General features: G+C 43.5%; 1 protein-coding gene across 2 annotated transcripts in view; it reads left to right on the top strand.

Moving 5' to 3' along the window:
- LOC121615517 (potassium voltage-gated channel subfamily KQT member 2) overlaps window positions 1-15,210 on the top strand; it is a 30,001-nt gene that overhangs the window by 7,778 nt on the left and 7,013 nt on the right. Inside the window, exons 8-18 of one of the 2 annotated variants that reach the window (XM_041949904.1) lie at window positions 147-242; window positions 1,144-1,238; window positions 1,317-1,385; window positions 1,530-1,559; window positions 3,148-3,227; window positions 3,993-4,205; window positions 9,874-9,921; window positions 10,742-10,850; window positions 12,617-12,748; window positions 14,691-14,811; window positions 14,945-15,120. In XM_041949904.1, the coding sequence (XP_041805838.1) occupies window positions 147-242; window positions 1,144-1,238; window positions 1,317-1,385; window positions 1,530-1,559; window positions 3,148-3,227; window positions 3,993-4,205; window positions 9,874-9,921; window positions 10,742-10,850; window positions 12,617-12,748; window positions 14,691-14,811; window positions 14,945-15,120 (1,169 nt within the window). The remainder of the gene's footprint in view (window positions 1-146; window positions 243-1,143; window positions 1,239-1,316; window positions 1,386-1,529; window positions 1,560-3,147; window positions 3,228-3,992; window positions 4,206-9,873; window positions 9,922-10,741; window positions 10,851-12,616; window positions 12,749-14,690; window positions 14,812-14,944; window positions 15,121-15,210) is intronic. The other variant, XM_041949896.1, reaches the window with a different exon arrangement.

Here is a 15,210-nt window from a genome sequence, read left to right as displayed (position 1 = left end):
TAATAATAATAAATACTGTTATTACTGTTGCACAGAAGAAGAAAATATACAAAAATATATATGTTTACCTGAGACAGGTGAACCTTCATCTGGTTCAACCCAGGTCACCGTCCGCCTGTCTTTGTGTTTATCTGTCTGTCTCTTAGGGAATCCTGGGTTCTGGATTTGCTCTGAAGGTTCAGGAGCAGCACCGACAGAAACACTTTGAAAAGAGACGAAACCCAGCAGCTGGGCTCATTCAGGTGAACCCGTACTCTGATCCTAGAGTCAAATCCTCAAACAGACATCATCATTCAGTTTAATTTTATTTATATTGCACGAATTCCTAATAGAAGTGAGCTCATGAAGCATTTCATATAGAGCAGGTTTACACCTGTTACACAGTTTACTGTTTAATGTACAGACACCCAACAATTTCTCTATGACGTCCGTCTATGTGTCCAGACCATGTCCAGACCATGTCCAGACCATGTCGACACAGAATCAAAGGACACGTATCGCTCTGTCTCTGAAAAGTCTTGGGGCTCTCTGATCACGGTCCGTCTTCTTCCAACCTAGTTAAGACTGTGAAAAGATGGACCGCTGTGCCCCCCCCTCAGTGCTGACACAAAGCTGGAACTACAGGCCTGCTGTGACTGCACTGATTGGAGCAACAGATCTGGGTGAACTTACTGTCACTGTGACAATCTACGCTATTTTTTGAGGACTTGAGGCTGTGGAAAATCACACCCAGCACCTGGGCCATCAGCACTGGACCCCCCAGGCATATGTGCCCTCTCCCTGCTCTTCTCTCTACCAACGACTGCACCTTAGGAGACCCAAGTCCTCGAGAGTCAGCTCTCTACTACAGAGCCCTACTCCCTTATTGATCTGAGAGACAAACCCAAGTCCAACCAACCCCCCAGCCAGACCTCCAGAAAGCAGCCAGTCACAAACAACAAATCATGCTCCTCAGGGGCTTAGAAGTTATGTGGAAGAGAAACGTCCAAGATAAACTACAGAGTTTAAAAGTTACTTTGAAGTAACCTCCAGAGGAAAGCTTTTAGTCTAAAATCAGTAGCGTCGACAGGTTCCTTCTCGCTCTGCGTCACGTAGTGTGTAGTAGTTCCCATGGAAACGGTCATCTGCTGTCTGTTTCTACAGGCGGCGTGGAGGGTTTATGCTACAAACCTAAGCCGAACTGATTTGACTTCCACGTGGGATTATTATGAGAGGACTGTCTCTGTCCCCATGTACAGGTGAGGGTCCACCAGTCCACCTACAGTTCAATCTATAAGTATTCTTATAATATTAAATATATCTGTGTGTTTCTCCAGGTTGATTCCACCCCTCAATCAGTTGGATTTATTGAGGAACCTCAAGAACAAATCAGGGCTCTCATTCAGGTCTGCAATGTTTCATATTGAAAATCAAATTACAAAGTACACAAACTACTGCACATACAACCTCTGCAGTATTCCTGTGCTTCACATTTTAGAAATATTTAACGTTTAATAAAGTCAGACTCATTTTCTTCTGTCTGTCAGCAGGAAGGATGTCCAGCCTGAACCGTCTCCCAGGTTAGTGTCCAGTTCTACAAATAACTCCATTAAAACGTTTGTCACACTAATCCCACAATGTTGAACCCTGTATCTTTACTGTACAGGGCCCCTCCTTTCTCTCCTGTCTCTACCTGTTAGTCATGTTTCATTCACATGGTCAATTTGCAGTGTAATTATACTGATAATACTTAAAATTAGTTATTTCATCCTAAACTCATTGTGACATGGAAAAACATAAATCGACACACCAGAAGCCAACGCTGCATGAATGGCTGTCTGATACGCTGAACACAATGTCAGCTGACAAATCTGTTCAGTCGCTGAGTTCACTTCAATTCAGTTTTATTTATAGAGCGCCAATGATGATTGTGATGAGGAAATTGTTGAGATTAGTTTGTGAAGCTCGATAGGAGAGAAGCTGTCTAAAAATAAAACAGGTTCCAGCTCTGCCTCCTCTGTGGAGGATGTACCAGTTAGCTTCAGGAGATCCTCAAATAGTTGCTTCCACTATCCAGCAGTATCTCCAGTCCTGGCCAGGACTTCTCCTCCCGGGTGAAATCAGTCTGGAATAAGGACTTGTCCTTCCTCAAAGCCCGAACAACCACCTTCAGCTTCCTCCACTATGGAGGATTTGGTCCACTGGCAATGTCTTATTTCTCAGTCATCCCTAGGATGCAGGAGGAATCCTCTACAAGTGGGAGTTGAAGACCTTTTGGACAAAACCCTCATCCAGAGTGTCCATACTCACCCTCACTACCTGTTTGGGTTCACCCGGTCTGTTCAGCACCCTCTCCCAATCACCTGATGAAACTCACCAAGTGGTGATTACCTGTCAGCACAGTTCCTCTCTGAGTGTCCAAGACAACCAGCTGATGAACAGTCTACAGAGTCAATCACTGATCTTTCGTCTATGTTCCACTTCTGCCTTATGCTCCAACATGTTGTTTATTATGGCCAATCCATGAGCAGCACAGAAGTCCAATAACACCATTCAGGTTCAGATCAGGCAGGCTGTTCATGTCGGTCAACTCCCGTAATGTTTCTACGGTTCATTTCCCACCGGGAGACTCTGAGAGGCCCTGGTACTCTGAACCTGTCCCTGATAGCCTAAGTTATTGTTGTGTTCCCGTTTTCCTGTTGTGCACTCCTTCTGTCCTGGTGGACAGGAAGTCTAAAATGTCACGTTTGGACAAAGGGAGCCAACAGGGAGGAGACTTTCACAATAAAGGAGATTCAGGACCTATTTGTACTCTGTACATTTCTGCAAATCACAGAAACCATGTTGAAACTTTTTACATTTCTTTACGTTTCAATCTTATGCAGAGACAACGCTGTGGTTAAGGTCTGGTTAGATTTAGGCACAAAAAGCACTTGTTTAGGGTTAGGAAAAGATCAGATTTTGGCTTTAAGTATGCAGTTTAGTCACTGCAAGTGCGGCTGGAACAGCGCTCTGCTTCTTAGTAGTTGCCCAGCTGTTACACCACCACCATCCTTCTCCTGATAAAAAACTCAGCTCACATACGTGTACCGAAGAGCTGACCAATGAATGTTTTTCTTCTGCCTGACCCCAGATCCAATTAAACCTGTCTATCTCTTGTCCCTGCAGTCAGAAGGTCAGTCTGAAGGAGAGGGTCTTCTCATCTCCCCGGAGTTCAGGAACCAAAGGGAAAGGTTCTCCTCAGCATGGTGGGTGTTACAGCCAAAGTTTTTTATGTTGTTGAGGAGTTCAAAGGGAACAGTCAGAGGTGATGTTTCTATGAGCCAGAAGTGAACAGATGAGAGGGTGGAGCTGCAGTGGAGCAACAGTTTTCTGCCAAGATGCAGCACAGCTAATGCTAGTCCTAGCAAGCTTGGTTTGCAAGCTGCATCCATAATTAACATTAACTGTGAATTAACTGGGATGCTAATTTTGGCTAGCAAAAAACAGGTTTAAAACAAAATGCGCTGGCCAGAAAAAAACGTCCTCTGTCTTTTGTGTCTTTTAGAACAAGACTATTTTAGGCGACTTGATGTTACCGTTAACTTTCATGAACTGAAAACACTGTGAAAGATTCAAAGTTCTGATATGCAAACACAGACAACACCCAAAAACAAGTTCACAACTTTTTAAATGTACATGGTACTGTGAATACACATTGCTAGACCTTGATTCTGATAGACAGGTCATAATGGTCGCGACTTGTCAATCATAAGGTAGCCATGTCCTAAAGCATACCCTGCTTTATCGTCTATTTCACATTATGGGACCATAATTTACCAAATGAACATTGCGGTGTATTGAAGAACGCTTCAATTCATTGGTGTAACAAGCTTCTGTAAGATCTGATTTTAATGAAAAACTGCAGACTGCTGGACTGACATGAACCAGGACAAACCAGTACCCAGCAGAAATAATGGTTCTGATTCTGGTGTGTCTCATTCTTGACTTCCTTCTTTCCTTTCTGTCTCTAGTAGTTCCTACAGTTGGCCCTGGTGTTGCTCAAGGAGTCCCTGGAGGTCCTGGAGGCCTGGGGAGCATCCAGGCTGTGCGACGTTCCCCCAGCATGGAGCCCAGTCTGGAAGACAGTCCTAGCAAGGTTCCAAAGAGTTGGAGCTTTGGAGAACGTAGCAGAAGCCGACAGGCCTTCAGGATCCGAGGAGCTGCATCCCGGCAAAACTCTGAGGGTAAGAGGGTCAAGTAGAAACCAGTCAGAACAATCCGTCTGTAGATCAGAACTCATACAGGTGGAGCTTTAAGATTCTTTAACTACAGAACAACCAGAGCAACCAGAACCTAAAGGATTTATCCTGTCATGTGATGTGTTCCACTATCAGGGATCAGAACATCTGCATGTTCTCCTCTGTTGTGATGAATTTAACTTGATTAACAAGCTCTCTTTTTCTGCGTCGGTACGCAACTATTAAAGACGCATCACATAGTTTCTGCACCACAGCAAGAGAACCCCCCCCCCCCCCCCCCCCCCCCCCCCCCCCCATCTTTCCGTTTCCTGTGTATTTTTCGGACTCGGAAAGGCTCATATCCAACGTTTGCTGTCTTTCAAATAAAAAAATCTTCTAATCCTCAATCAAAATTCAATCTTCTCTTCAACCAGTTAATTGGTCAACAAGGAACAAAATCTGCTAATTTTTATTGATCAAATAAAACAACTTGATAAATTAATGTGCTACTTTGGCTCTGAGGCCAAGGACGTGATAAAAAATGTAGTGAATAAGAATAATAATAAGTGAATAAATAGAAATAAAAACAGTATGAATAAAAATATCTAAAACACTTCCAAAGGTTTTCACAAAAAGATTTAAAAGAAGCCAGACACCTTTTGTGTCAAAGTTCAGTAGGCAGAGAGTTCCATAGAGCGGGGGCTCTAAGAGCAAAGACCTGATCAGCCTAGCCGCAAACCGTGACCTGGGTGAAACCAGGAGGGCTCCATCCACAGATCTTTATGGTCAAGAGGGTACAAAGCAGGTCACAGATCAGAAATATGTTTAGGAGGAAGACCTTCCAGCAGGGATTCAAGCAAGCACAGAGATGATGTTTGTTCCAGCAATGAGTCGAGCAGATGGTCGACAATGGAGGGAGTCCTGGCTGATACTAAAGTGCACTGCAGTAATCAAGATGAGAATAGATAAAAGCACGTACAACTTTTGTATCAGCAGTTGATAAAATGACCTCATTCTAGTGATTGACCTGAGTTGGAAGAAACAAGACTGAACAACACTTTTTTTTAATCATCCAAACAGACTTTGGCATCAAATGTTACCTCTAGAGTCCTACGAGCCATTCCAGTATTATTTAAGAGACAATCAAGATTAGCACGAAAACATAATTAAATTTGTGAGACTGAACAGAATGACTTCAGACTTTTGATTAAATTCAAGGAAATTTGGAGACGTCAAGGATTTGATGTCAGAGCCAAAGTCATTAAAGATAAAACAGGTGTTAATATAATATTAACACCATAATATTAATATAATAATTACAGGGGTACAAAACTACTGACACATGTGTCAGAATATATATATATAGAGAGAGAGATGGGTGGAGTCGCCCTCAATGCTGAATACTTGGTGGGTAAGGTGGGTGTTGTAGGTGTCCAGGAGAGAGGGGAGTGAGGCACCAATGATCTTGCCAGCTGTGTTCACTATGTGCTGCAGTGTCTTGTGGTTGGAGGTGGTGAAGCTTTCATTCCACAATGTGATGCAGCTGGTCAGGATGCTTTCAATGGAGCCTCGGTTGAAAGAGCACATGGTGGGTGCTGGGGCTCTTTTTGGAGGAAGTAGAGGTGCTGAGCCAGTGATGCAGTGCTTTTTGTCCAGGAGAGGTCCTCAGTGATCACCCTCTCCACAACAGAACCATTTATGGTAAGTGGGGGGTTTGGGTGTGGGTGCTTTGGAAGTCAATAATAATCTCCTTTGTTTTCCGTACATTCAGGGTGAGCTCATTATTGCTCCACATGGCCAGTTATTGTTGCTGATGAGACCCACCACAGTGGTGTTGATTCTATGAGGTGATTGGTGCTGTGGGTTGGTGCACAGTTGTAGGTCGGCAGGGTGGATAGCAGAGGGCCGAGTACACATCCTTGGGTGGCCCCTGTGCTCAGTGTGATAGCTCTCTATGTGTTGTTGCTGAACTGTACTACTTGTGATCTCTATGTGAGAAAGTCCAGCAACCAATTACAGAGAGAGGTACTCCTACCCAGCTGGTCCGGTTTCCATATGAACTGCTGAGAGATGATGGTGCTGAACGCTGAATTGATCATCAGTGGACTGGTTGCCCGTATGTGCAAACTGAAGTGGGTAGGATGGATCTCATTTGCTGCATGACTAGCTTTTCAAAGTACTTCATGATGGAGGTCTGTGCAACAGGGCAGGAGTCGTTGAAGCAGGACTGAGATGACGTCTTTGGCACAGTATGATGAGGCATGTGGGGAAAACAGCCTGGCTCAGAGAGGTGTTGAAGATATCGGTAAGGACAACCAGGTATGTTGTCTGGACCTGCAGCCTTGTGGGTGTTGATCTCGGAGAGGGACTTTTTCTGGCTGGGAACAGGCACACAACCCGGTTTCAGCAGGGGGGTGTAGTTTTCTGGGCAGGTGTATTGTTGTGTGCACCAAAGCATGCAAAGAAGTTTTTCAGATTACTCAGCAGAGAGATGTCATTGGCACAGGTCTGTGGTGAGGGTTTGTAGTCTGTGATGACCTGAATACCCTGCCACAGGCTCAGTGTGTCTGAAATGGCAGGTTATCTCTTTGGTGTTCTGATGTTTGACTTTCCTGATGCCATGGGAAAGGTTGGCCCTGTCTGTTCTCAGACCAGCTCTTTCCCTGGCTCTGAAGGTGGCGTTCCAGGCCCTCAGCAGTCTGGACCTCCTCCGTCAGCCATGGTCTCTGGTTAACCCAGGTGGTGATGGAACTGAGGAAGCCTGCTCGGATGAGAGGCGAAACGTCTTCCAAGACAAACTGACAAGTCCAGTTGCAACGACTGAAGGCCCTGACGTTTATTGTAGTAGTTATAGTAATCCCAGTAGGTATGATTTAGTTTCATCTGAATTATTTTGATCACTGAAAATACTTTTCCATGTAGTTTTATATTGTCATACTCCCGGAGGAGTGTCCCTGGGACTGCCACTGAGCCTAGAAGAACCTTACAGAAAAGGTTCAAACACCGAGCTACTACATTAGTTTCAGTGACTGGATACTAAACATGCACACACTTAAAGGGATATTTGAGTAGGATATAGCCCCATATCTCAAACATCATTTCTGAAAGCAAACTCCTCTTCTGCATTCTCCATCCAACAGTCTCCTGAACCCATCTCTGGGTTTTAAAAGAATAATTTGACACCATTACATCCAGTATTAGAAACACAGACTCATCAGTTCTTTGTGGTCTATCACTGGGTGAGCTTCCACCTACACTGAGGTAAGATAACACTTCATTTATCCTTCGCTGAGTGAGTGAATGGTGACCCTGCTAATTACAGACCATCATCTCAAATCTTCCTTTTATCTCTAAACCTCTTGGGAAGATTTTTTTGGACCAACTACATTACTAGATAAATTCCTTACAGCTATCAGACCAACCTGAGACCGCTTTATTAAAGGTAGTAAATGACCAGAGGATGGCAACTGATTCAAACAATGTGGTTGTCGTCTTTTTGCTCGATTTGATTGCTGCATTTGATATGACACAAAAATGTCATTTTAATCACTTGAGAAGTGACGATGTCTCTCTGGCACAGTGCTTAACTGGTGTTGTTCACACCTAGTTTTTTTGTTAGTTTAGGCAACTTTGTTTCACAGACATTTGACATTGAGACGGCTGGAATAGGCTCCAGCCCCCCCATGACCCTGCAAAGGATTCAGTGGTGTACAGATCATGGATGGACATTTGACATTGAACATAGTGTTCCTCGAGGAAGCATGCTCCCTCTGGGCCGCATAATTAGTCACTATCATGGAACATATAACTGATGTCGATGATACACAACTTTATATCTCTGTTTCCCCAGACAACCCCAGTTCTTACCTGTCTCACTGATATTAACGTATGGATGAGTCAATTTTAAATACAGGAAATGAGCAGGAAGCAGATTCTGCTGGTAGGTTCAAAAGCAGAACGGCAGAGACTAGAGTCAGTGTTTGTTAGCCTGTGCAGGCAAATAAAAACTGATCTGGGAGTGGTTTTAGACTCTGATTTAAATATTTTTAGCCATTTTAGCAACCAATTGGACCAATACAAAGATGCTTCACAACAAAGGCTACCTAATCCTTGGAATTGGTTTTAAGTCCTCTTGTCTACAAAGCCTAATTTTATCTCGCGACTGAACGGCCTCTCATTTTATGTCCAAACAAGGACTCTCAGATCTTCCTTTAAAGGTCCTAAAGTGTTCCACAAGAAATCTGGTGAGGCTGCTTTCTGTTTTTGTCGCCCTGAACTTTGGACGCCCTCCCAATGGATGTTAGACCTGCAAACTCCCCTGGAATTAGAAAAAAAAAAAGATCTATGTTTTTAATTTGGTTTTCAACTTGGCTGGTACCATCATTAATGTTTTACTGTACTGTGATCATTTGTTGTTTTTGCTATTCTTTTAAGTATTGTTTTTTTCATTTGATCGTGTTCTGTAAAGCCGTTTGGGCTGCGTCTTTGCGTGAAAGATGCTATACGAATAAAGTTATAATTATTTTGTATTGCTTAGCTGAGTAACTGCTAACGCTACACAGACAGTAGAAGTTATGTGCACATTTGTCAGTCTTGTGTGCAGTCAGTCTTGCAGGAGAGGACAATCATCTGAACTGTGTTGTTCTAAACAACCCTCAAAAAATCCTCACATCTCAAGAATACTGTTAATCATAATACCCATCATCTGACTGGATCTGACTGGTTAGATTAAGTTAGAGCGTAACACCTCAGACGTGGTGTTCAGAGTTTACATCAAATAAAACCAACTTCACAATGTGAAGGACATGGAGAAGGACAGAAAGATGTGAGGGAGGATGGAAGGAAAGGAAAGAGGGACAAAGTTAAAAGTTTTAACTAGTTCTGGACGCATACAACAACTACAACTCCCATGATTCCGAGCTGCACTTTGAAATCCTGTTGGGAACTAGTTGTTGAATGTCTTCATGATCTGCTTCCTCGCCACTGTCACCAGGTGTTTGCTCATGAGGGAACTGCTGGTCTGGTCTGTACCTGCTCTATATGGAAAATTGTCCCAAGACCACTTCGGTTGTGATTTGGCGCTATATAAATCTGTCTTTGTGCTAAGATAAGCTAACAGTTTCCCCGTGCTTCCAGTCTTTGTGCCAATATAGGCTAGCAGTTCATCACTGCTTCCAGTCTTTGTGCTAAGCTAGGCTAACAGTTTCCCTCTGCTTCCAGTCTTTGTGCTAAGCTAGGCTAACAGTCTCCACCTGCTTCCAGTCTTTGTGCTAAGCTAGGCTAACAGTCTCCACCTGCTTCCAGTCTTTGTGCTAAGCTAGGCTAACAGTCTTCACCTGCTTCCAGTCTTTGTTCTAATCTAGGCTAACAGTCTCCACCTGCTTCCAGTCTTTGTGCTAAGCTAGGCTAACAGTCTCCACCTGCTTCCAGTCTTTGTGCTAAGACATACTAACAGTTTCCCTCTGCTTCCAGTCTTTGTGCTAAGCTAGGCTAACAGTTTCCCTCTGCTTCCAGTCTTTGTGCTAAGCTAGGCTAACAGTCTCCACCTGCTTCCAGTCTTTGTGCTAAGACATACTAACAGTTTCACCCTGCTTGATAATGATGGAGATAATGATGAGTAGAGTTTAATTTTCCTCTGATGAAGATTTGTCTCCTCCTCTTCCTCCTCCTGTAGTGCTGATAGAGATGCAGGATGAAGAGTTCAGACAGAAGAGCTCCCCAGGTCAGCACACACACTAATACATACACACACATTGAAATACATACAGGCTAACACACACTAATACACACATACACACACACACACACACACACACACACATCAAAATACATACAGGCTAACACACACTAATACACACATACAAGCTTTACACTGGTGAACCAGCGGGATGCTTTTAATGGTTATCTGTTGGTCACTGGTTAGCAGAGCAGCCAGATGTGTTCATCGGAGCAGTAACAGCTGCAGTGATGTGGAAACACCTGATCACAGTGGAGTGTGGTGCAGGATGTAGTCTGTCCCATTGTTACAGTTTGTATGTGTGTGTGTGTGTGTACTGTGACCCTCTAACCAAACCCCCCCCCCTCCCCCAGAAGCCCCAGGTTCATCCAATGTGTGAAGTTATTACCACCATTCAAGTACATCTAACTAACTAACTTGTCTGAAACTCTAGTTTAAGATCGATATTATTAATATTTTTTGACTAATAATAACATTTTAGTTTGTCTTCACCTGGAGCATTTACCTAAATGAAGTCATGTTTGATTAAATTATCAAATAAATACATTTTACATTTTACAATTACAAATACATATAAAGTATTATTTCAGCTCAGGAGAGCTGGTTGCACAGGTGAACTTGGGGGAGGCAGGATGCATATTCAGGGTGCAGTATGTCAGTCTGGGCCCACAGAACATTTTGCCCAGGGGCCCTGGCAGGTTACTCTGGCCAGGATCAGGACGTGTCGAAGCTGGATTTGTTTCAGGTCTCTGCTGCAGCTCCCCGTGCTTCAGGTGCGATGAATGACAAAATGATGTCGTTTCAGAGGCCAGCCTGCCAGGAGAAGACATGGCCGATGACAACAAGAGCTGCCACTGTGAGTTTGTCCCTCAGGACCTGACCCCGGGTTTAAAGGTCACCATCAGAGCCATCTGGTATGAACTGTTTGTGTTTCTCATTCAGAAAATCATTTGGTTTCATCAGTTTATCTGCTCATTATTCATTGCTTTGCTCACTGTTTATTTGCTGGTTGTTAACCACTGACCTCATTCTGCTTTTTATTCACATTATTTTTTGTTTGTCTTTTTATTTATTTGTGCTCACCCCAGGGTCAAAGGTCACCATCAGCTGTTGGGTAAGACCAGTCAGTCTGACCTCCAGTTAGCTTCATTGTTTTCTGTTGTTTCACTGTTTTCTTTTGTCTGCCACTAAAGCTCCTGCCATTGGTAAGACATGATGTGGTTATTATTATTATTCTTATTATTCTTCTTATTCTTATTCTTATTATTATCATTATCATTATTATTGTTATTATTATTATTTGTATCAGTGGTGGTGTCTGTCCTACAGAGCACAGGTGTTTGCTCCTCTGTTGGTTTAGTGTAAGTCGAGAGTCAGTTTCAGGAGCCATATTCACGAACCTTTCGACAGTCTTCTCAGAGAGCTCCTAGCTTAGCCTGAACATTTCTAGCTAGGAGTTGTAGCTTAGGTGTGCCTCATACTTCTAAAAGTCGTGATTGGTCAATAAAAATAAATTCTTAGTGGTAATGGACAGTGAAATCGAAGGACCTGATCATAGAATTTAGTCTCTATTCAGACATGACGGAACGATGAACGCTGTTTCATGTGACCAACGTCTGTTGAATAAACTGAGCCGGACTTTAAAAGTAGCCGACAGAATGTTTGAAATCACAGGCCTACCTGCAGTCACCTGTTCACATGCTCAGAGGTGTTCTGTTTATTAGCTCATGTTTGTTAGCATGCTGCTAATTTTAGTGTGTGATCTATTTGATCGGCCTGTTGACGAGGAAAAATGTCTCATCTTCCATCAGCTTCAGTGATTGTTGGTCAGTTTATAAGCAGCTGTGTTAACTGACAGAACTCCATCAGTCACACCAACAACAACAGGAAGCCGCCGTGTCCATGAATGACCTTTAGTGACCTGCGGGTGGAGACACCCAGTGGACACGAGATGAACTGCGCCTCAGCATGAGGCTGTGACGGCGCTGTAATTATCTGTCTGATCACTCTGCTGATGAAGGTTCAGACAGACCCAAGTCATCACTGCTGCTGCTGTCAGATATCTGAGTGCTATTGTGTTGGTGGGAGATGGACCACAAACATCATCCCTGAACCATCCGATCTTTAGAGTTTTATTAACTCGCTGTCATTCAGCGTCTGGAGAATATTTCTCTTCCTCTTTCTCCTCTGCTTCAGAAACTCGTCCTCCTCTTGAAAGTCCTCCTCTCTACTCCTAACAGTTGTCTGGGTCAGTTAATGTTGACAGTCAGCAGATGAAATCATAGTGTTTCATATGTAAAGCTTAAACTCCGAAGCCTTCAGATCCAATCACAAATATTTTTTGAACATTTTTGATATTTTTACGAATGATGACGTCATTTGTGAGTTGCATGACATGAAGGAGCAGTGGTTCTCCTCTGAACTTGTCTCTAAGGCTGAGTCCAAACACGTTGCCAAGGAAACTCATTTCAGATGGATCCGTCATTTCGTTCTGTCAGTCTTGACCCACTGTCAGAGGAAGGTATCAGAAGACTGTAGGTATGTGAGATGAAAGTCTAGAGAGATCAGTTCAGACTAGATTCATCACATCAGTGTTACTCGTGCCTGAGACCACCTGAGGTCCCCCCAGCCATCAGAGGTTGGGTGTCAGCTGACTTCCTGTTTTCTTTCTCTCTCTCAGTATCATGCGTTTCATGGTGTCTAAGAGGAAGTTTAAGGAGAGTCTTCGTCCCTATGATGTCATGGATGTGATTGAACAGTATTCAGCCGGACACCTGGACATGCTCGCCCGCATCAAGAACCTCCAATCAAGGTAAGATGTCCCGATTTGCTCCTGATGCTGTGTGAGTGTGTGTGAATGGTTATCACTCTTGATGAAGAGGTGGCCTCTGCCACCAGTGTACGAATGTGTGTGTGAATGGCACTTTCAGTGGTAAGACTACAAAAGAGCTATATAAATACAGTCCCTTACCATTTATATTTTAGGTGGAGGGGAAACCTCCGGGCCATACACAGCTTAAAATAATTCAGAAATACAAAACAGCAAATACTTTTTCTAATAGAAAATAACAGTAAATAGTAGACATGTTCCTCCAAGTGGTGTGAACCTGAACGCAACATGCATGTAGCTATTGATATCACATCAATACGTCATGGCAACTGTCAGGTAGACATAATTAGATGAGGAGTGTTCCAAGAGAAATGGACAAACAGTTAGTTTGTCTGGACGAGCTCACAGTGATGAAGAAGGAGAACCTCAAGAGTGATCACAGCTGCAAACAGCTGAACAGGACGAGCTGCAGGACAAACTGGATAAAGTAAGTAAAGTCAGACCACATTCTGACAGAAACAGTGTTCTGCAGTCAGACAGCTCAGCTGAGCAAAGCTAAAAGCTAAGAAGCTGAAACCTCCTTCAGAAGGAGAATCAGTGAAGGAGCCTCGTTGCTGTGGAGCTGCGAGCAGCAGACAAAGTCAAACTGTTTCAAAGTGTCAGTTTGTCTGGAATAATTTATAGCGATGAAGGAAAACCTGTTGAGGAAACTCAGTGCCAGCAGGTGTCTTTGATCTGACCTTCATGGAGGACATGAACCTGTCAGAGCTGAACCTGGAGCTCCAGCAGCGTCTCAGCTCTCTGCTGTCACATATGAAATCATTAAAGCTAAAGAGGAAACACTGAGCCTGTTCCTACTCTGCAGGAGCAGCAGCTGCTCTGACACCTGAACCTGCTGCTGAGTGAAACTCCTGCAGGTGTTCGCTGAGAAGAGTCAACAGAACTGAACATATTATCAGTGTTTAATGTGGAAGCAGCTGATGTTTCTGACAACCTGCAACATGCAATCACTGAATGACTGACTGACCCAAACCTGGAAAACCGGTTGAGAGTAGCATCATCATCATCATCATCACTACCATCAGTGACATCAGAGGTCTCACCAAACAGAAGCAGTTCCAGTCATCGTAGAGGTTAATGTGATCTTCTCTAATCGAGTATGTCCCTTGAAAAATATAAAAACTGAAATGACCATTGACAGGAAAAAGCTTTCCTACCCCCTATCCTAAACTTTTTCCTTGTTGGTGAGACACCAGACTTTGGTCTGAGCTAAAAATCAGTTTAACTGTTTGACACATACTCAACTGAAACCAGTACAAAGACAATATAAATAATTTAATCATCAGCTTCATTGATTGTTGTAAATATCTGCTGATTCTGGATCTGATGCAGCAACACGTTTCAAACAAGTTGTGACAGGAGCAACTAAAGACTGGGAAAGATGTGGAACGCTCCAAAAACACCTGTTTGGAACATTCCACAGGTAAACAGGTAAATCAGCTGATAGTGTCATGGTTGGGTATGAAAGGGGCATCCTTAAAGGCTCAGTTGTTCATGGATGGAGTGACGTTCAGCACTTTATAAACACATGATCGCATAAAGGATATTTACAACATGAACACTTCAGAAAACTGTTGTCAGTAAACAGTTTGTAAATGATTGCAGTTATTGTTATTGTTGTTGTTATTGTTGTGTTTTATACGGTAGTAAAAGTATTATTAATATGTTTGGTATTAAGCTGATAATATTTTAAAATGCAGAATCTTTTATCTTACCATCATCAAAGTATCTCTCTTTTTTCAGAACAGCACTTCAGAAAATATTTCACCTTCACAGCATCTCCATTTTCTTTCAGTTCATTGATTTACTCTGTGTGTGACTGTTGGTGCTCAGACTTTTACTCATGCTGCGTCTTCACTGGCAGGGTGGATCAGATAGTTGGTAGAGGAACACCAATTGCAGACAAAGACCGTCCCAAAGCAGCCAGTGAGGAGCTTCCTGAGGACCCGAGCATGATGGGACGGTTGGGGAAGGTGGAGAAACAGGTAACCACGGCACCCAGTCTGTTGCTACAACTACAGCAGTGCTGAAGGCTCCTGAACTCTGAACCTGCTGGTTTATCTAATGCAGCTTCAGTCTTGAATCTGACTGGTCCTCTGCTGGTCTTGTGTCCCTCAGGTCCTGTCCATGGAGAGAAAGCTGGACTTCCTGGTTAACATCTACATCCAGCGAATGGGAATCCCTCAGGCTGAAACTGATGCCTACTTTGGCTCCAAGGAGCCAGACCCGGCCCCACCCTACCACAGTCCGGTGGATCAGCTGGAGAAGAGCCAGTCCATTTCCAAGATCCTACAGTCAGTGTCTACAATCAGTACCATGAAACCAGACTCAGACCAGGACCTGTTGATGATAAATGTTGTTTACATGTTGTTGCTGGGTGTTAA

The sequence above is a fragment of the Chelmon rostratus genome, chromosome 2 (assembly GCF_017976325.1).
Source record: "Chelmon rostratus isolate fCheRos1 chromosome 2, fCheRos1.pri, whole genome shotgun sequence".
NCBI classification, from domain to species: Eukaryota; Metazoa; Chordata; class Actinopteri; order Chaetodontiformes; family Chaetodontidae; genus Chelmon; species Chelmon rostratus.
This window is presented reverse-complemented; position numbering and strand designations above follow the sequence as displayed.